Source organism: Rhea americana, unplaced genomic scaffold, assembly GCF_003343005.1.
Source record: "Rhea americana isolate MKP2758 unplaced genomic scaffold, rheAme1 scaffold_1, whole genome shotgun sequence".
Taxonomy (NCBI): Eukaryota; Metazoa; Chordata; class Aves; order Rheiformes; family Rheidae; genus Rhea; species Rhea americana.
The window spans coordinates 4,898,106-4,919,088 of NW_028185038.1; the positions used below are offsets into that span (position 1 = coordinate 4,898,106).

The window sequence follows — 20,983 nt, forward strand, 5'->3', positions numbered from 1 at the left end:
GCTTGCTTGTAAGCAGGTTCTCTTTGCCCAGATGTTTCTTTGTAAAGTGGATCATGGAAATACCTTGTAAGAAAATGACACATGGGGGGTACCTGCCTCACAAGCATATGTACAGGCAAGGAGTAAGTCCAGTCTCGGACCCGAGAGTCTTGTGAGTGTTGTATTAAGCATTACTTTTCATAAAGTAACAGCTGAGGCCATGACAGTAATGATGCYTCAACTATAATACTGTTAAGAGTATGTTTATTATGTTTAATTTCTGTGCACTTCTATGGGTTAAAATATAGAAAACTACAAGAGTGTTTCAGAATGCAGCAGTGGAATTGTGATCCCTTGGAGACAACAGCTGTCTTGCTATTGACTTCCTAGCAACAGGAGTTTATCCCAAGATCTTGCTACACGCTTTGTTTTCAGTATGCTTCCTGCTTGTTTCAGTTTATTTAGTGGCTTTCCAATTTTTCCTAGGAAAAGTAGCTCTTAATCTCAAAGAACTATCACTGTTTTTCTGAGTTGTACTAGTTATCTGAACTGAAATTCCCTGCAGTTTAATTTAGTAGCTAAATTCCAAAATACATTTTTTAGAGCAATGTACATAATGTACCCTTGAGGTTTTTAGTTACAGTTAATGTATCATATGGTTAAAAGTTGTATTGTCAAGAACAGTACTTTGCTCCAGCAAAAATAAGRAATTAATTAATCTGTTTTGCTAATTACAGAGGAAAAATCCTCTCTCAGATAATAGTCATGATGAGTTCTTGAAGATCATATATAGAGTGGAACATACAAAACCTTTCACATTAGTATATTAAAGCCATCTCTCAAAAACCATTTTGTTTGCACAGCCTTTAAGAAGATGACTGCAAGTACTTGGGAGTCTTGGGCAAATAATATATAAACTATGTTGTTTAAAGAATGTGTGCCAGTCCTCATATAGGTGTATTATATAGGTCACAGAGAAAAGAAAAACCCATAGATTATCTATATTCAGTCATTCTACTCTGTGGGCAGTTATTTAATCCTGAACTATCATTACAGTTCACAGGCCAGTGTCCATGTAAGCTAGGATACAGTGGAAAGCGTTGTGATGAATGTGAGGAAAATTACTTTGGCAATCCACAGACACATTGCATTTGTAAGTATTATTAAGCGGGGACAACTGGATTAAAACTATCTTTGAAWAAATTTCTGGCCTTTATATTCGTGGGGAGATGGGACATACATCTAGAGAGATCAGCTTTGATACTTTGGGTATCTGTGTATATGTGACAGATAAACTTGTTATGATATTTATCTGTGTTATTGCTTTTGGCAAGCAGTCCAGCTCACTGTAGCCTGGACACTGTTTTCCAGTCCGCTCTTTAGAAATTGTTTGCAGTAGTTGAAGGCTGCCGAAGTAGTGCGTAGTGCAGCTCTGAGCAGCTGCTCCCCATCTCGTGAAACATCAGCTTGAGATTTCAGGTGGGATTTATCTCACCTGATTGTAGCTGTCTCTGGCTGGAGATCTAGTGCCAACTCCTCTAATCAGAGCAGGTGCTCCTTCCAGGCAGTGCAGGTAGATAAGTGCCTCTGAAGAGTGATTTGTCCCATTTTTGTTGGATATCTATTTAGGTTGATTTGGGGATGTGCCCATTTCTGCCCACTGGCTGTGAAGGAACCCCAACAACTAGCACAGAGTAGATGTTTGGCTTTTAGGCAGCTAAAGCAACTGATGTGAAATTTTGCCTTCAGTTTATAACCAAAGAGAAGCAATGGTAGAAAAGCAGACTGTGTACAGTTAGGAAAGATACTATTAGGATGCAAAAGAGAAACCTTTAGCAAAAGCATGTGAAGAAAAATAAACCCAATGTATCAGCACTTGGCTCAGCAAGGTCACACTGTTTGAGGGCAATCCCCTTGGGCACGCTTGCAAATCCCAGCCTAGTGGGCCTGAACAACAGCATACAGCATGTGTTTGGTTTTATTGTAGTGAAATACAGGGTGATGCTTTTGCATGTTTTGCACCMAGGGAAACAACGCTCTGTAACTTTCTGTTCTCACCCTGCAGCATGCGAGTGTAACCAGGAGGGAACGGGCCAACCCAAGTGTGACCAGGCCACTGGTGCRTGTAACTGCCGTGCTGGTGTCACCGGGAGGTTTTGTGACCAGTGTGGCCGCGGCTTTGAGAAAGAGTTTCCCTCTTGCCGTCAGTGTCATCTTTGTTTTGATCAGTGGGATGCTGAAATTACTACCCTCTCTCAGACCGTTCAAGGGTTAATGAGGTTTGCTGCAACTTTAGAAGATAAAGGAAGACGAATGCCCAGCTGTGATATGCACTTCAAAGGCTTTGAAAACACCATTTCTGAAATTGAGGGAATTTTGAAACTTCCTGTTCTTTCATTGAAGACATTTGCAGACATCAAGGATTTTCATGCCTTTGTGCAGTAAGGACTCTGGTATCCTTGTAAAGATCATTTGGTTGAGAAAGCTGTCTTCCCTGGTGCTTCACCAGCCGTGCCCTGCACTTCAGATCCCGTTTCTGATCAGCACACAGATGCTGGACCATTTATTTGCAGTTTTCGGTTGAGCTGTCAACAAAATAATCCATATATATATTGCTTGTCCCCCAAAAGTCTATACTTAAATGCTGTAACTTTTCAAGTTCATCCTAGAAGTTTCCTGAATAAGCCATTACAAGTATATGTTTCTGCTCATTTAGAAAATTATCTGCTGTCCTCAAAATATTGTGTATCTCAGTTCTAATCTAAGAACAATCCAACGTGACTTCTGCATAACTGTAATTTCCTTTTTAGACAAGAAGTTGAACAAATGGATCCACTTCACAATATACTGTATGATTTTCCTGACTTTAATAAGAGAATAGAAGAGATTGGGGAAGAAGCTGGCCTGCTGTATGAACTTCTACAGCAGAAAATACATCTGCATCACAGTGTTCTTTACTTGAACCTCAAAGGTAAGGCAGTCAGCAATTCACTGAAATAGGTAAACATTTTCCATAACATTCCACGCACATTTTTCTCACCATCGAATCATGCAATGTTTCCAAAGAATCCCTAGATTTTATCTTCCTATGATAGTGCAAAAATGTAAATACTAAAAACATTTTTATAGTGACTTTCCAAACTCCCCTTTATCTTTAAAATGCCATAATTTCTAGCATCCTAAATTTCAAGTGCGTGTACCAGAGTCACACCAATCAAAATCTGGTGAATCCTCATATAAAGCTTAAAAGCCACCTGGTTTCACAATATAGACAAAAAGGTCATAAACTAGAAGAACAGAGGATTTTTTTTCCATGCTTCTGACTCCTATTGCTCTTAGCAATACTTTAAAAACGTTGTCTAGCAAGGGTTTGTTTAATTAAAGCAAGGAGTCATGCTGTAACTTCCCAGTGTTCCCATGGGAAAATACATAACTTCTTGTAGTAAGGAACTAGTTCTCCATCATCAAAGAATGTGAAGTCAGAATTGAGTTCCTTGGCATTTTTAAAAGAATTACACTGTCCTTGCTTGAGCTAAGTATAGTCTCCATCAGCTGCTAATAGTAATGACAATGTCACAAACTGGTCTCTGGAGAAGGAGGAAACGTACCAGCTGGGAGTCTCGAGCAGATACTACCACCCCCAAGGGCAGGAGGCAGCTAGGGGGATACGTTCCACTCGCTGATCTCAGACCCAGCTGTGCGAGCCCCCAAAGATRTGGTGAGCACTGTGGAAGACCCAAGATACGGGCAGTTCACCCCATCTAGACTCCCTCTGTGTTTCATTCCAGCAAGGAAAGGATCAGCCTAAATAAGATCGAAAAGAATGAAGGAAAGGTCAATGGGAYGTAAGCTGAGGGAAAGGAAGAGGGAAGAGAGAGATTAATTAAGATTTAGGGCAGTTCTCCCAGGCTCAGTTTCCCAATTTGATCATACATTGTGCTGACTTTGAGAAAGTCAGGAAAGCAAACAAATAATAAATCCCAGTGAGGTCAATGATGCTGATGCATCTGTGATGCTCTGTGGTCACACTCCAAGCCTGCTTCACTCTTTAGGCCTCCAGAGGCAGATAAACAGTTCTATAAAAAGCACACGGGGGTGTGGGGAGGGCAAGACCTTGAGTTTCTGCATTTCTGGTCGGGGCCACAAATATTTGTTGGTCCTGCTACCAGGCAGCTAGCAGCACCAGTTAACAGTCCCTCAAGGCAGCAGCCTCTCTAGTATCCTGGAGAGACCTGGCCTCCCTTGCCCCATCTCCATTTCAGGACCAGTAGCACCTCCTCCTTGTTGCTCTGCCTGCTCTTCTCTCTCTTTTGCTGGTCCAAGCAAACGGGGTAGAGTGGGATGGAGGATATGGCCATGTATCCCATGTGGGGCACATTTGTGCCCTAGACACGCAGAAGGGAATGGGGTCTGACCTACCTCCTAGCAGAGGACTAAGAAAACTGATGGTCAGGACTCAGACTTCCTCACAGGCATGCACTCAGCTGGCTGACTAGGCAATGCGGATACCTAATGATGAATTAAAATCGCTGGAAAAAGCAAGAACAACAATGTCCTTAGATGAATGTTTGCAGCTTATAAATACTCGGTAATTTGCCTCTTCACAGCCTTGGCCCCTGAGTTCACCACCACTGCAGTATTATAATGTGTTGAGTATGGTTTCCTAGAGTGTAAATTAAGCCGCTGTTAAGGTGCTATGTTTAAAGTAAAAGAACTCAGAAATGCTACAGCTACATTGCAAACATGCACTGGGGCTACTTGATGAAGAGCTGAACCACTGTAAAAATGTCCCTGTGATGAAATTCTTGCATAGAAATAGTCTGTTGCCCAGATATTGAGATACAGCATACTCTTGCTAGATGTTTTGTATAAAGMTTGAACTTTAAATTGTATGTTTCCAAGAGCTGAAACATAAAATAAATAGATCTGACTCCATACAATAACTAAACTCTGGTGAACTTGATTCAAGGCAAGACCAAAGCTTTAGTGACTCGTTCAAAACATACAGGGACTTGATGAGAGCCCAATGATTGACTTCAACAGGAACTGAGCTGGCTACCCACACAAAGAGAAATGTTCATCAATGACCTTTACTGCCTTCTTATTGCAGATATATCAGTTCTGGTTTATTGCACATTCTTCTGCCTGGAGATTTGGGAAATCTGTGGGTTCACTRGAGACTTGCGCAGCCTTGACAGTAGCAACTTTAAATTATGAGTTTTCAAAAAGCTTTAGTTCTTTCTTTAGGCTATTAATTTGCAAACAAAATGTGTTATTCTTCCCCCTTTTTGAGTCTCTGCCTAAAGGAAAGCTTACACTAAGCAAACAAAGACCTTTGCTGGAAAGTGTTTGTTGTCTGGTCTAGAGACTTATCATTTTTTTTTTAATGCATCAACCGTGAGATTAAWTTTTTCCAGAGCCAAATGAAACTTATAAATTCCCATATGTATTCTGAATTTTGGCCTCAATTCCACAAACCATTTTACTTTTGGGTGCTATGCTGAACAGGGACGGGACAAATGCTTTTGTGAGTCACAGAAGTGATTCATGGGACCCATTTCATAGGTTTTAGAATTTGCAGAACCACTTCCCCTTCCTGAACTTCAGAATAGCATAAATGACAGCAGCTTCTATCAAATCAGTAACTGTGGGAATGGATGAGCTGGTGACAAATGCAGACCAATAGTGGTTTGTATCATTAATCAGATTCCCTTCATACTTATGTAAATTCCTTTGGCTGCCCACATACTTTGGGCTCTGAAGGATGACGTAGGATCCACTGCATTTGCATCCATTTGAACGGATTTTATGGGTATCAATAGCTATTCCTGTTTAGCAGCTGGCTGAATAAGGGATTAAAAAAAATGAGAAAATTATATTTCATGTCCTTCCTTGCTATTCCAAATCAAATATTAGTGACACAAACTCAGTCACCTGTCACTCACCATGTACCTAGGTCTAGAGTTCAAGTAAGTACAGGAATTTAATACGACCAAAATACTTGTCTGAACTAAACATTTTTTCTCTTCCTGTAGAGGCTGTCAGCAACATTAGGAACCACTTTGAAATGTCATTATTGGCTGAAAAGAAAATCACTGGTACAATTCCTCTTGTACAATATTCAGAGTACACCAGAAATAATGTGCTTGCTATACTGGATGATCATGCCTTGAAAGAAAGCAATGTGCTAGAGCAACTCAAGATTATCAGGRCCCCCGACTTCCAAAACTTGAATGATAAGGTATGTGCTTTGGATTTTTAGTGGGAGCTAAATAAAAATCTCATTTGCGTTGCTGTTAGTAATTTTTATTTTAAAAGGATATTTACACACATATCAAATCTGGAAAATGTTAGTTCTCTGGCACAGACATGCAGTCACTTTAGAAACAGCTGTACTTGTCTGGTGCTAGATACTACCACTCTTTTGGGAGCCAGAGCTATTTAAGCACTGTCTAGTCTCAAGAACACTTCAGCGTAAAGTATACACCCCAAACACCTTCATCAGTGGCTTAAACTAAGCTGGATACCTTTGCCCTGGAGTGCATGAGGGGTGTTCACATGATCCCCTGCATCACCTGCGGGCTGAGAAGGGATAATAACCTCCTGCTAGGCAGCAATGATAGCATCTTCAGCCAACACTGCCAGACCAGGAAGAGATAATCTGCCTAGGCCTTCAGTCTGACCATCCATGTTAAAATATCTAAGTGTTTTAGCCCTATACGGTCAATTCATCTATTTTTTGACTCTGGCGTACCTGTGTTCATGTGTACCCTGCATGCACATTAAGGTMCTGTCTTTAATACATATGGAGTCATGTCACACAACTGGCTAAAATTCAGTTGTCTATAAGCCTGATTCTTATGTGTAGAGTGGACTGAATTTACCATACTCTGCAGTTAAACTAATCCTCACTCAAGCAGATTAGACCATGGCTTATGCACACAAATAAGGCCCTTTTGTACTTCATATGTGTCACAGTTGCACCCAGATGTGAGACAATCACACTGGATAAGTATGGTGCCTCAAACGGACTTAGCTGTACCAAAGATGAGAAAGTCCATTATGCTCCTGAAGTTCCAGGGAAGGATGAGATATCAAAACCTTTGGCCCTACAGGGTTGCTAGGCCCTAGTTTTCCCACAGCTCGTATCAAGGATTGCTTACTGTACATTTTACTCCCAGTGACTCCAAAGAGCCAGTGTCTTGCAGGACTACATTGTAGGTAATAGGTACCTGGTAACCCAAACCGCTCATTACTTTCATGACCCCTTAGGATGCATCCTGAGAATTCTCAGTTACATTTTGCACATAAACAAGGTCTCATCCTCCTTCACACACACCCAAAAATAGCTTTAGCATTTTTCTTTTGTATCTAATTATTGGTATCAAAAAATCCAAAAAAATGGCCAATTGTTTTTTCATTGCATCAACTATACACAGTTTGTCAGGTGAATCATTGCTGAGTGCCCTAGTAAGACTTGCATGCTGATGATATGGTACCCATGTAATGTGAGAGGTGATCTGGAGCCTTTAGGACATATCCATGGGCTGGATATGGCCAGGGGACCATTTCAGCACTTTTGCCATAGAGGAGTGAAGCAAGTGTATTAGTGCAGCATATGGAGCCCAACAAATGGCTCTTGCAAGGAGATACTTGGAGCCCCGAGTTGCTGTTGCATCCTTTATGTCAAGGAAGGAGGTCTTGTCCCTAGGACCGCATGTTTGGAGAGACTGGACCACCCTCTCAGGGAAAAATCCCCATATAAAGTTCAGTGTTCATGTGATATTAAACATCTTCCTTCCTCTAAGAATGTATCTCAGAACTACAGAAGATTCTTGATACAAATATGCTGTTTATTGTAGATCTGTGGGGTGCCAGGAAACCAGCCGTGTATTACAGCAGTGTGTGTGGGAGCTCTGTGCCAAAATAGGTATGGACTCAAGCAGTGTCGTGGCCTAGGCTGCAGTGGAGCTCTTCTTCGTTCTGCAGAAGCATTTGGGAAAGCTGAAGAGGCTGCTGTGTTGTTAAAAAATTTGACTACTCAGCTACAGGAACCTGAAAATGAGGTGCCGTATAWCAAACTTACATTTGTTCAATGAAATGGATTGAAGATGGGCAATGGGGCAGTTCCTTCGTGTAGAACACAGTGTCCTGTTCATAAGCCCAATTATGCTAAAATACTCAAAATCCAGGGAACTGAGCACCGCCTGTGGCACTGCTGCTTTTGACAAGTGGGCTCTTCCTCTGCTGCTTTGTCCCATTAGGGAGGAAAAGTTGCCTGGAGCACAGATCACTTCTAGAACATATTCCTGATGTTGAACAAGGTGCTAAGGGTGGGATTCCTGCCACCTTGCTTCATGGGGATGGAACTGGTGGCATCTAAGCTAGTCCTCTACACTTCTTTTATAATTAATGGAAAGAGGCAGGCAGCTCCAGCTTTTTCTTCTGCATATCAGATACATATCTAAGGAYGCGGTAGTCACTGCTGGAAGGTGTATTTTTTTTTCCACACTACAAAGATGGCTGGCTTAGATTTGGATGGCTAACTTGTAGACAGCTAACATGAAGGAAGATGCAATATGAGCCCCCAACCCTAGAGAAATTCCCCTGCTCCTTTGACAGAAAACAGTGGCTTGCTGATGGACTATGTCCCAACCCCATAGACATAGCACAGCTCAGTACTGAAGGTATTAGGTCCCAGTCCCAATATGGACTAGTTACTAGTTACACTTTTCTTGACCCTATGGCCACCAAGCTCTCACTGGCCATGGTGCTCTGCACCTGTGGTATTTGGTGAGGCTAGGCTGGTATTACCTATATTTTTACTGGGAGAAATCTGAACGGTACCCTTTGTCAGTAGCCCAAGTACAGCTCACATGTATTGCAGTGGGATTACCCTGGTGTGCACAGCATTAAACTCATTCCATACAACTTCATATTTTTCTTATGTTTGCCTTTAAAGAATTTTTGCAAATAATTTCAATCCAAAGTTTTTCTGCCCTCTCCCTGTTGGTGTTTAGAAGGGCATGAAGGCTTCTCGCCTTTGCTGCACAGTAGCAGTGGAAATAATTCGAGCAAAGTGTGGCCAGCGCAACATGTGCAAAGGAAACAAAGCAGACAAATCCCAAAGCAACRGTAAAGACAGTTGGTTCTCATTAACAATCAGACATGATGCTCGTTACAATTACAGGCAAAAAATATTTTCCAACAGAAATGTAATTCTGCTGTGACTTTGTTCTGTCCCTCCAGGGTGCCTGGGCATCCACTGCCTCCTTTTAAAATACACGTGACACAGCATTACAGCTAACAGGTTTAGAAATGAGCGATCAGGGCACATGCCTGGGCTCCAGGCTGGGCAGAGATAACAGCGAAAGGTGGGTGCCACTCTTGGACGTGGCAGTGGGAGGCTGCCACGCCACCACCCTTGGCCTTCACAAGGCTCGGGCCAGCTCTGCTGCTGGCAGGGGTATGTGCAGGGGGGCTGGTGAGGACCAGCGAATGTGCAGGAGATGCTTTGAGATGTTTCATAAATAAAAACATCGCTGGTGTTCTTGTTGCACAGGGAAACCATGAGTCTCTTGCCTCCACAGACCGCAGAGAAGCACTACCTGTGCATTTCTCTAAAGCAAGTGTAGCCTCAAGCAAAGCAAAATGCTGTTAGAATTTTATAATTAAACTAAAGCTCTCAGTCACATGATCAGGAATACAAATTGAATGGCAAAATGCAGCTTTGAAACAAAACATTTAAACCCTACCTTTCTTGATTACTTCCCCTTAAGTGTAATTTTAACAGCAATTCAAACATGAAAAGGCAAATGAATTATGTGCCTTTTTCTTTACCGAATCTGCTCACTCATGCAGTGCAAAACTACAATAGAAAATAGCTGCCAGCACCTTCCTTTAGAAATAGAAGGGGTTGTGGCTTAGCAGTATTTGCAGAGAGARAAAAAAATGCTTGATTTAGGCTTTGCTCTGAAGACAAATGAAGACCATGATGTAACAACTTCTGGAGTTCCCCCAAATGGTCTTCTACTAAGCTGTTTCCAAAGCCRTAACCCTTGGAATCAAGTGATTCCACCTGAGAATCATATCGAAATTATTTTAGTGTCAGAGCTCAACTTGCCAAGCAATGGTATGTAATTTCCAGAGACAGGTCTGCTATTTCTAAAAATATTTCCAGGTTGAAAGCATCAGAAAAGCGTCAGAAGACACCAAGCTGAAAGGCTCACAATTAAATGGGCAACTGGAGAGAGCTAAGAATCAAATTGAAGTTGACCAGGAGATCACTAAGGAGTTCATCAGAAAAGTAAAAGTCTTCTTATTAGGTAAATATGCAAAAAAGTTCTTTCAGACTCATTTTTCTTTGATATATTCCAGTATAATACGTAATGATACATAATGTATCAGTAATGATACACAGCCAGAAAAGGATTTAGCTGTACACCTATCTAATTTCTTGTCTACCTCCTGATCTGAGAAATCTTCTCGATTCCTTTTTTATACTTTCTTTCTCCCAGATGACAATATTTTGTATGAATTTTCTCATAGATCTGTTGCATCATCTTTTATTCATTTGCTTAATTTGAAACATGCAAGTAATTCCCTCGGTTCCTGGTTTATCTGAATAAAGTGCTACTGATGTAATTTCATACAGTATATAATGTCTAGGCATGTCTAATACATCCTCAAATTGTTATTCCATCCTCTTCCTCCAGACCCGTAAACAGAGGCTCTCAGTAGGGAGCGTGGGAATTAGGATACCAAGTGACATACTGCTCCATCTTCTCCATAGAGCTGTAACTTGAGGAATCAAAGGATTCCGGCAGAACTTCAGCTCTCRTTAAAAATAACAAAACAACCATACATACCTAAAACTTCTTTCCACCYTTGTGAAGAAAAATTTTTGAGATGGACTCTAAGATTTCTTTTAGGAAATGTGTGTAAAAGGAGTGTTAAAAGTGTCAAATGTGTTTGTTAGTATTTTTTTAATCTCTTGAGTATAGCCACTCTCATAATTTTGCAAGACTGTATGTTGGCAGTATTTGGTGTTCTTATTTCCTTAGCCAAATAGCAGTGAGGGAGCAAGGGGCTGAGTATAGAGGATTTCCTGTGTTCAAGAACATTTAAGTTATTGATTTTGGAGGAAAACCTCCATTTAAGGCCTTAAGATTCTCAGATTTTATTTGGTAGCAATTGCCAAATTTGTCTTTGGCTCTTCTTTTATGTTTCTTACTATAAAAATAGCATTTGCTTTCTAACAATTCTAAAACATTTATGCATGAATTTTTGCTTTGTAAATTAAAATTTATGAGCTATAGCAGCTAAGATGCTTACAGATACATTAAATCTGCTATACTGAACTTASACATATTTCTACAGAAAATAACTCTCAGGAATGTATTACTGTTTGCCCTGTAGATGTCTATTATTTAATTCTTGGTAAGTTATTTTGTAGCATTGGTTCAAACATTTAGTATGTGTTTCCACTGCTTTATCACCCAAGGTCTTGTCTACAAAGGGGAGTGGGTACAACGGGAAGTGATGCTGAGACTTGACAAGGCTTCAGCCACTGTGGCTCGGTGTGCCTGTGCCTCTGTGCCAAGGTGGACCTAGGAGGAAATCAGCTCTAAGGGGAGTTGCCAAAATACGGTTATTCTACTATAAATTCCCATCCGATCTCAGTCTGACCCAACTTTCTTCTGTAGCCTTTCTCATTAACCAGTGAAGGAACCACTTTTAAAACATTGCGGCGACTCCAGGGAAGAGATTACACGCGCTTGCTGGCGTGGAAAGCTCCATTCTCAGCCCAGTCTCCTCAGGGCCTCTTTGATCTGGGGCCGGCGGAGAAATGGGCTCTGACATACCCAGCTGTGGTGTGCGCCGATTTAAAACCTTCCGTGGGTTCAGTTCTAAATCAGAATTTTAATAACCCAGTTCAAAGTAGGTTCAAATTCTTATTTTAGCCAGCGCTGACAACACTAATAGCAGTACCTGGAAACATAATATTAAATTACAAAATGTTAGAGAGAATTCTCTTACCCCCTTGCTGTGCCTGTCAGCTTTATTCTGCCACATGTCTCAATGGGTAGACAACCATAATGATCATTTACATTTCACTGGGAAGAGGGATGTGTTTCAGAATACTCTAAGCTCTGTTTTTTTTAAAGATGAGAGCGCACCTCCAGAGGACATTGAGAAGGTGGCAAACTATGTTCTGCAAATAAACCTTCCTCTAACCCCACAAGAACTAGTAAACATGCTTGACAAAATCAGAAACATTATGAACTACTGTGAGAAATACAAGCTGAATGTCAGTAAGAGAAACAGAAAAATGGAAGATGCTCAGAAGCTACTGGTGAAGGCAAAACAGGTCAAGTGAGTAGACTATTCCGTTACTGATGTGATAAATCCAGCTGAAACTGCACTGTGCAAAATAAGGCTGCTGCATATCCCAGGCAGTTAGGTATCCTAATAACACTGGAAAGAAAGTTCAGATTACAGATTTCATACAGCCATTTCTGCAAGGGCCTCTCCAGCTGCAGTGAGCCACGATCACTCGAGCTGCACGGAGCTGATGTGCTCTAAAAGGTTACAGTTCCCGTGAGCTCCTGAGCTGCTGAACTCGCCAAGCAGAGTGCAAGAAGCCAAAGCAGCCACTTGCTTTCACGTGGGACCTGGTGGATCATTGTATCTGGTTCACTGGGAGGTTTAAATAGGGACAATAAAAGACCAAAAAAAAATGGGGAGGAAGAAAATATATTCACTTTTTAAGTGACCTTTCCATAATCACAGCATGCTGCCAGGTAGCCTGCAGCCTCAGACCTCACCATTAACACGTTCGCTAATATATTCACAAATAAGATCCCTTACTGATGTTTTGCTTTGCCAACTGCTGAACCACAATTTTTAATGGATAGACTCAAGGGAACGTTTCTACACGTGAGCGTGGGTGGATTTGAAATGTCTTCTTTCTGCAGTCTCCACACACTTCTTTTATTGTTGTTGTTGTTTTGTTTTAGCAAAGCAGCAAAAGCTCTTCCACCTGTGAATGAAATTAATAATACACTAAAAAATGTTGTGAACGCCCAAGGACACTCCAAAGGTATCTTCATAAAGTTAAATGAAGAGATACAAGGAATCAGAGCACAAATCTCAAAGGTATCTTGCTATACATCTTTTAATTTACTTACTACATACACTTTAGAAAAAGGTCTGAAAGTTTCTCCAATGTAAATGTAAAATAAACAAAACTAGAATGCGGCTCAGTTACAACATCAATTCCATAGTGTTTAAGGGACTCCTCTTGTTACCAGCTGGCATTAATCTCTCCTTCATTGCTAAGCTTTGCAAATTGGATGGACATTGCATAAAAAACACAGTTTCCAATTGTTCTGTTTTTAGACTGAGAATCAAATGAACAAGACAAGTGATGAACTAAATGACTTCTCAGCAAAACAATCTGAGATGGAAGATGAAATTGCCACGCTGCAGATGAAAATGATGAAGAATACGAATCAAGCTACAAATGCAAAAGCAGGGGCAGAAGCAGCAAGCAAGCGAGCTCAGAATATCAATGACGTAAGCCACTCAGTCATGTATTACGGAAAAAAAAATATTCCTTATATGTTTGATGGTACTTTTGATTGAGAAGTGTAATTGTGTTACCCTGTTCTTCTCGTTATGCCACCCAGCGTAAAATCCCACAGGTTAAGAATCATTTCCTTTTTTGTTTCAAGGTTCCTAGCAAACAACAATTCTGTTAGCTTGGATGGAAGAAAACACATACATTTGTCTGGCTGCTCCATGTCATTTTTCCTTGCACTGTGTATAAGACTCACAGTCGCCATGGGCACCAATAAACACAACAGAGCAAGCCACAAAACCAGATATTAAAGTGTGTGTGGTGGAAGCAGTCTGGCCATTCATTTAGTGCCATTCTCCTTCAGAGCAAACTGCTGGGGGAGCTGCACAGGGTTTTTGGCTGGCTGGGGGCTTTCCAATAGCTCCGATTTCTGAGAACGCACGGAGGCGGCTGGGAGTGTGCTAGCCTGCTGCGGGAGGAGAACCTGGCTCCTGCAGCTCAAAAGGCAGAGCATGGCTAAGCTTCCAGGTTGTAAGAAATCCTCTAGAAAGCCAAACTGCAGCCTCTGTGGCAACCTAAATTGGCACGGGTTTGTGTCAGCCAGTAAATATTATTTCTGCCAAAAAAAAAAAAAAAAAAAACAAAAATGTAAAAAAAAAAAAAAAAAAAAAAAATCTGTTGTGGCTAATTTATTAAACTTGAATTAAGCCTCATGGCAAAGATGAAATTTACAGAAAAGCTGTATCAAAAGATGTTAGAACAGCATAAGTCTTGAAAAGCTTAAACGATATTTCCTTTACATCCTCACCCCCCCCTTTATGTTCTGGATTGCTCAACTGGCAGTTTGCTTTAATTGAACTCTGTTGGGTTTGAAGACGTTCTGTTCAGTGTATAATCATTACAGATTTTTTTTTAAGGTTTCAGAGAGTGAGAGACTGAAAGCTGTCTCAAATAGGATATGCAACAAGGTAGAAAAATCTCCTTCAGTATTCCAGATTAACTGTAAGATGCTAGATGTTCTCAAACTAAGCAATGGGTTTTTGTTACAGGAATTTGCTGCTATTAAAAGAAAGTACACCATTCTTCAAGAAAAGCTAAAAGCCAAAGCATCTCCAAAACTAACATTACAGAAAGTGAAACAGCTGAAGGAGGAAGCAGAAAAACTGGCTGAAGAGACTGAAAAAAAAATCAAAAGAATAACAGGTGGTGCTCTCACTTCCATAGCAAGCAGTGGAAATTGTGAAAGTCATGCATTAAACTGGAAGTTCTGCTTACAGACACTAAAAGACTAGTTTCACCTGAAATCAGCTTTAGCTGATGAAACCCCCTGCTTGAGCCTATCTGAACAATTTAAAAGTAGTTCAGTTGATTTGATTTATATATATTTTTGGATATAAATTGCTTGCTATAAGCAGAGTTTAAAAAGTGCCCACACAAGGACTTGCAGTGATTTAATTCTGGCAATTTAGGAATGAGAAGCGTGCAAAACTTGAATAACCTGTCTAAGGCTCTTAGAAATGGACTCTGAAAAAATTAGCTGCAGATTCAGTGGGAGCTTTGATTTAAGTACCTGTTTTGGGCATTCGGACCTTAAATCATTCCTCTGTTCTCCATCTGTCCTTACGTTATCTGAGCAGTGCCTCATGCTAATAGAGACCTGCMGGGTAGCCTTTCTTTACCAGTCTATCCTTGCTCCCCTTTAGACATATTTCTGAGCAACGGCAGAAAAAAAACAGGTATTGGCTTGTTTGGACAGGTAAAGAAACATCCATGTCCCACAGTGGGCAGCAGAGCAGAGCTCTGGTACATACCCCAGGCACATCAGTCCACAGTCCAGGGTCTTTGCCCACACTCACCTCTTTGGAGACTGCAGCTCATGTGCATAGGACCTGCTGAGCTACAGCAGAGAGAGAGAGAGAAGGGGCAACAAGGTGGTAGAGACCATGGATCCTGCAGCAGGACCTGCATGGCTCCTCCAGCAGAGCCCAATGAGCAGGATTAGACAGTCACCAGAGGTGAAGGTGGCATGAGCCAACTTCCACAATGTCTCCTGTAATTGCACACAGGGGACCTAATTCTGCCTGTAGGGAAGGTTGGGGCACTGAATATCCTTGGGCCTAGTATCCTACCAGACTCAACATCTGAAATTACTGCATCATTTAAATAGAACTTTAACAGAAATGCCATTCTGGAAGGAAATTCTTCAGGACACGATCTCAGGATCTGCTCATTTCAAGCAGATACCTTGAGAAGAACCAGTAAGAGCATCCCAGCCATTCGAAATGCCCAGATAAAAAATGCATTGGAAACATAAGCCATGAATAACGTGGTTTTGACTCATTATCAGTATGTTTTCATTTGGGTAGCTTCACAGGGGCCAGCAGAATTGTCTCTGTAAAAAATGGTGACCTAAACCTATTACGCCCAAACTGTCCAGGCTTTACATTCCTCAACACACACTGTTCCTGTGAGTTTTTCCATTTAAACCAAATGTTTAAGAGTTCTGTGTCCTAGCTCATCACAGCTGATGGACAAAAGCATATGCTGAGAAATTAACTGCTCTGAGACCATGAGGTTTCTCTCAAAATCCAGAAGCCAGACTTTTCCCTTCAGTTCCATATATAACATTCCCCATTTGAAACGGGCTTATTGCCTCTGGAACTGATTGGAAAAAAAATGCTGCTAAACTCTGGATTTTAGTTACAGAACAAATATGTTCACCATATCATGTCACATTACTCTTACAGATTTGGAGAAGAAGCTCCAGGACCTGAATCAAACCAAACAAGATAAGGCAGAGCAACTCAGACAACTAGAGGAACAAGTGATAGCCATTAAAAATGAAATCACTGAGCAGGAAAGCAAGTATGCAACATGCAAAAGTTAGGGTCTGAGCAGACCATCATGTCAAGCGAACCTGAAGTCTCCATGCTTACCACCTCCTGAACTTCCCAGCTGTCCTCGGTAAATACATCTGACGGTGCATACAGTATTTTGGCACAGGAAACAATGTAACTTCCTCTTGGTTTTTAGTCCAGTTGAGTTGATATGGAAATAGAAAAAATCTTCTAATAAAACACTTGATTGACTAATCAGGATGCAGTTTTCAAGGGAACTCTATAATATACTCCTGTRCACAATCTAGTGGGCTGGAAATGCACAAAGAGGGTATCTCATACAGCTCCAGGTAACGGTCTCAAGGACAAACTCCCCCAAACCTATCATTTATTGACACCTTATGTCTTACCGTTGAACCCTTCAATAACCTGATGTGCAGTGGTGCCACCACCATGCCTGTTCGGTGATGGGGACGCAGGACTGCGTAGAGACGGGGAGAGRGGCGTGCACAGCGAAGGGCTGTGTGCTGCTGTCGACATCCGCACTGACAGCCAGCGCTGTCTCCAGGGTGCCATCCTTTCTCCATCCCTTCGCTTTTGCTGAGGCAGAGCAGGGAAGGGTTCATCAGTAACCCGGGCCAGGCGGTGCATGCCCACTGGGTTCACTGAAAACACACGCAGCTCCACGCATCGCTGGGAGCGGGGCGAGGAGAAGCAAAATCGCCGGTGCCCACTGGATGGCAGTGCACAGATGTTTAACACCGAAATCAACTTTCAGGTGGTTTCTTTGTCAGTGCACCTTTCCAGGTGGTATTTTTGCATGCTTTGGCCAAAATCTCATTTGGTTTATTTAACCCACACAAAAATAAAAGAAATTGCAGTTTACAATGCCACACATTAAAGATTTCACAGCTATTAGCAAGGTATGCCTGATTCCCCAGCTGTCCTGCACAGAGCATTTCTTCCCAGGACAAATTTTAAGCAGACACTCCACTTGGGAATAAGCTTTTGTAGTGCTTGGTCTCATGCTACAAGGAACGTAAGAGCAGGCCAACACAGACGGCTGCCTTGGCACACTTCTACGCTTCTTAAACCCGCAGAGCAAACGTTGATCCAAAGCAGAGAAGACTACATTAGGTCTAATTGATGCATAATTTTACTAGRTTTCTTAAAAGCACTACAATTGCAATGAAAGCAGAATCTCAGCAGCACTAAATCAGTGCTTCAGAAATACGACTTTTTCTTTTGCTCGTAAAGGGTTGCCCACATTCTCCATTAAAGCAACCAGTAAGCTGAGAATAACTGCAGCACTTAACGTTTAAGCAGTAAATCTGCAGAGCCATGAATTTTGAAAAACTGCTTCTCCAGCTCTTCCCTACCTGCATGCACGCAGCACTCCACAGAAATTGGGATTCACGCAGTTGTTTCGTGCAGTCATGAAGAACACAAGAACAGTCCTTAGTTGTCACTTACCTTTTTTTTTCCCAAGAAAGGAGACTGAATTTAAGAAAATGCTAAAAAATGGCTAAGATTTTCAAAAGACTGAAGGGATGTAGACCCCAGTTTCAAATCCCAGCCATGATATTTCATGTTCCTGCACAAAGCTGCACAGATTAACACTGGCTTTTCCTCAGTGAAAATCAGTCCTGTTAGTCTCGCCTTGACTGTCTCACAGATGGGCGCAGAGGGGGATGTCCCCRTCCGTTAGGGACTTTATGCAGTTTCTAGGAGGAACCCAGCACTCCCCCCACCCCACCTTTGTAAAATGCAGCTTTCCCCACCGCGGCATGTGTCAGACAGCCCTTAGCCAAGAGCGAGCGTTGTTTCAGTCCCCAGGAGATAAAACCTCCCTAGTTATCACTCCGTGTTTATGAGAGCCAAAGCAGCATTCATATGCAGCGGGGCTTGCATGGGGAATTACCGGCCTAGGTGAGATTTCAGAGATACTCCTGCAATTCAAACCAGCTGTGCTCCAGGCAAACCTAATTCCTTTCAYTGTGAAAATGATGGAACCAAATTGTTACTTTGACACAATCTAACAAAGACATCTGAATGCAGGCATGCACGTAATCTGCGGTTTAACTTTTCCTGAATTCTAGCACTCAAAAAAAGTCATCTGTGAGGTGCAAGACTTCTTGATAAGTTACTAGACTGTCAGCAAGGGCAAGTGCATGTTAGATCGATTCTGATATAATTAAATAAAGCACCTCTGTTTTAGTCAGAGTACACAACTCAGTAAGCTGCCAACACGCGTCTCTATGTATTGCTTCCAAAAGGGAACTCAGACTTTTTGCAGATGTAAACGTGGTCTGCTACATTGTACCTGAAACAGGTAAACTGAAGCTCTTATATAAAAATCCTAACTGACTACAAAACAGAATTATTTCCTTCAGAGCTCTAAAAATCTAAATTCACAAGCAGAAAGTTAAAGATTTTCCTCCAAAAAACAACTGTTAGCTAAATTTGTCAGTGTGATAGTTGCCAYATGGCTTTGGACAAGCTGCACAAACAAAGAGACTGTAAACATAAGGCAGTTAAATAGGCCTGAGCAGAGGAGATCTCCCTATGGGAGGAAACAAAAACCCTAGAAGAAAAGAGGAAATGGGAAGACGGAAGTCAGTGAGGAGCGCCAAGTCTCATATACTCCTCCAGGCGTAGTAGGAGCACGCAAGCCCAGCAGATCTGACAATATCCGTGGCTACAGGACACCAGATCCATTTTGTGGCAACTTCAGAGCTTTGAAAATACACACCATTCCTCATCACAAGTGGCACAAAAACTTCTGAAGTGTTTTCGCAAACCTGGTTTGTGTAAGAATGGTGTGTCTGGACCAAAAACACCTATTTTTAGTTCTCCCCAGCTCTCTCTCTTGTCCCTGGAAGTGACTTCGTAAAACAGTTATTGAAAAAGTTACTGAAATCATTATCTTTTGGTAGACTGTTTTGACTTCAACAGCATTAAATCAAACGACAAATAACACATAACCAAAAATACATATAATTGGAGATACAAGTAATTAAAAATAATCTCAGCTCTATCTGCTAGGCATTCAGTTGTGGCAGTGTTATGAGAAAACGGAAGATACGTTGGGTTCCACTGAAGTCAAAGGCAATTCTGAGCTCTGATTCTTTGAGGAAGCCTCCAACCCAAGCAGGAGAAACACAGACACCCCCAGGCTGTGAAGCCACTTCACCAGGCTTAGGGATAGGACGCAACACAAAACTTAATTTCTATCATTTGAAGAATTACTCAAACGCTGATCGTTCTCGTAAGGTCGTGGTATCTCACACACACTGCGGGGGGCGACGGCCCAGACGAGCTCCTTGACTCCCTACCAACACGCCGAGTGTCTCAGTGGGGTTTCGGTTCCCCCCCCCAGAGCGCGGCCTCGACGACACCCCCAGCTCGTGCCGGCTGCGGCGCACCTGGGCAGCTAACTGCAGCAACAAGGACCTCAGGAGGGCAAATCTGRCCCTTTTTATAGTTGGTGGAGGACATCCACTCTACAAGAGTACGAAACAGGAAAGAAAAGGTGGAGAAAATCTCAATAAGAATTGAAAAAACAGAGGCACGAGACAGAAAAAACCGCAGTGGGATGATGCACTATCTGTCCTTGCACACTCACGTGTACGCTCAGTGCTGCAGCATCCTGCCGCCCGCCTCTCCGGTAGCGGTGGAGCTCTCTAACCACAGCACAGCAAAACGGTTTCTTGTTGCAGGACAAACACGTTTGTCATACTGACGCACCGATCCGAAAGCAGAAGCCATGCTGTGGCTGTGAACCTGCGTGACTCGGAAGGACCCGGCTCCTTGCAGAAGAGGCTCRCAGTACCACCACCTGCCATTTCAGCTAAAGCGGCCACCTTTCCTGGGCGCCTTTMACGAAGCAGACCCGCCAGCTCCTCAGTCCACGTTCCCGGGTTATGTTTCAGACTTGGTGTTTAACCTTCASGGCAAGTCGCTTGATATCTCTATGTTTCTGCTTATCCATCTGTCAAATGAGAACAAACGTATTTGCCCGCCTCGGAAGGGTTTTGTGGGACGGACAGACGGCGCTGCGTTTCGCTCAGGGCCCGCAAACAGTAAGGGCCAAGCGTTCCCAAAGGACGCGGACCTGCTACAGATTTACACGTGTTACACGCGTGCAAGCAAAGCTCACGCGTATGGACTGAGACATCCAGCCAGGGGTGCGCAAACCCGGGGCCGCGCTCCTCAGCCAGCCCCCGAAACCCTTTATTTTCACCCTCCGCACCCCCMCCACCACCACCTTCCTCACAGCTCTCCAGGAGCAGCCGTCACAGCAGGAGGGCAAACGCTTCCCTCCTTCACCACGGCTCCCCGGCACTTATTTACCACCAGAACCTCCCCCTCGGCCCCGGCGAGCTTGGCTGCCTAATGATTAAACCCCTCGCTGGAGCCCGAGGAATTTAATACTCGTGTCGGACGAGCCGGAGGAGCTCGGACGTGGCGGCGGGCCCCTCGCAGCCGCTCTCGCCTGCCTCCTTCCAGGAAAGCGAGGGGCGGCAGACGGACGGGCTCGCGCCCGAACAGCGAGCGGCGGGGCCGGGCTCTCGCAGCGGCCTCC

At 42.7% G+C, this 20,983-nt stretch overlaps 1 protein-coding gene across 1 annotated transcript in view; it reads left to right on the forward strand.

Annotated features, from left to right (window-relative positions):
- LAMB4 (laminin subunit beta 4) overlaps positions 1-16,593 on the forward strand; it is a 46,894-nt gene extending 30,301 nt beyond the window's left edge. Inside the window, exons 24-34 of the mRNA XM_085297889.1 lie at positions 1,036-1,132; positions 2,045-2,420; positions 2,790-2,950; positions 6,015-6,220; positions 7,842-8,045; positions 10,160-10,304; positions 12,147-12,354; positions 12,999-13,137; positions 13,381-13,557; positions 14,611-14,764; positions 16,309-16,593. Coding sequence (XP_085154015.1) covers positions 1,036-1,132; positions 2,045-2,420; positions 2,790-2,950; positions 6,015-6,220; positions 7,842-8,045; positions 10,160-10,304; positions 12,147-12,354; positions 12,999-13,137; positions 13,381-13,557; positions 14,611-14,764; positions 16,309-16,448 — 2,007 coding nt within the window. The 3' untranslated portion in view covers positions 16,449-16,593. The remainder of the gene's footprint in view (positions 1-1,035; positions 1,133-2,044; positions 2,421-2,789; positions 2,951-6,014; positions 6,221-7,841; positions 8,046-10,159; positions 10,305-12,146; positions 12,355-12,998; positions 13,138-13,380; positions 13,558-14,610; positions 14,765-16,308) is intronic.
- The last annotated feature ends 4,390 nt before the right edge of the window (positions 16,594-20,983 follow it).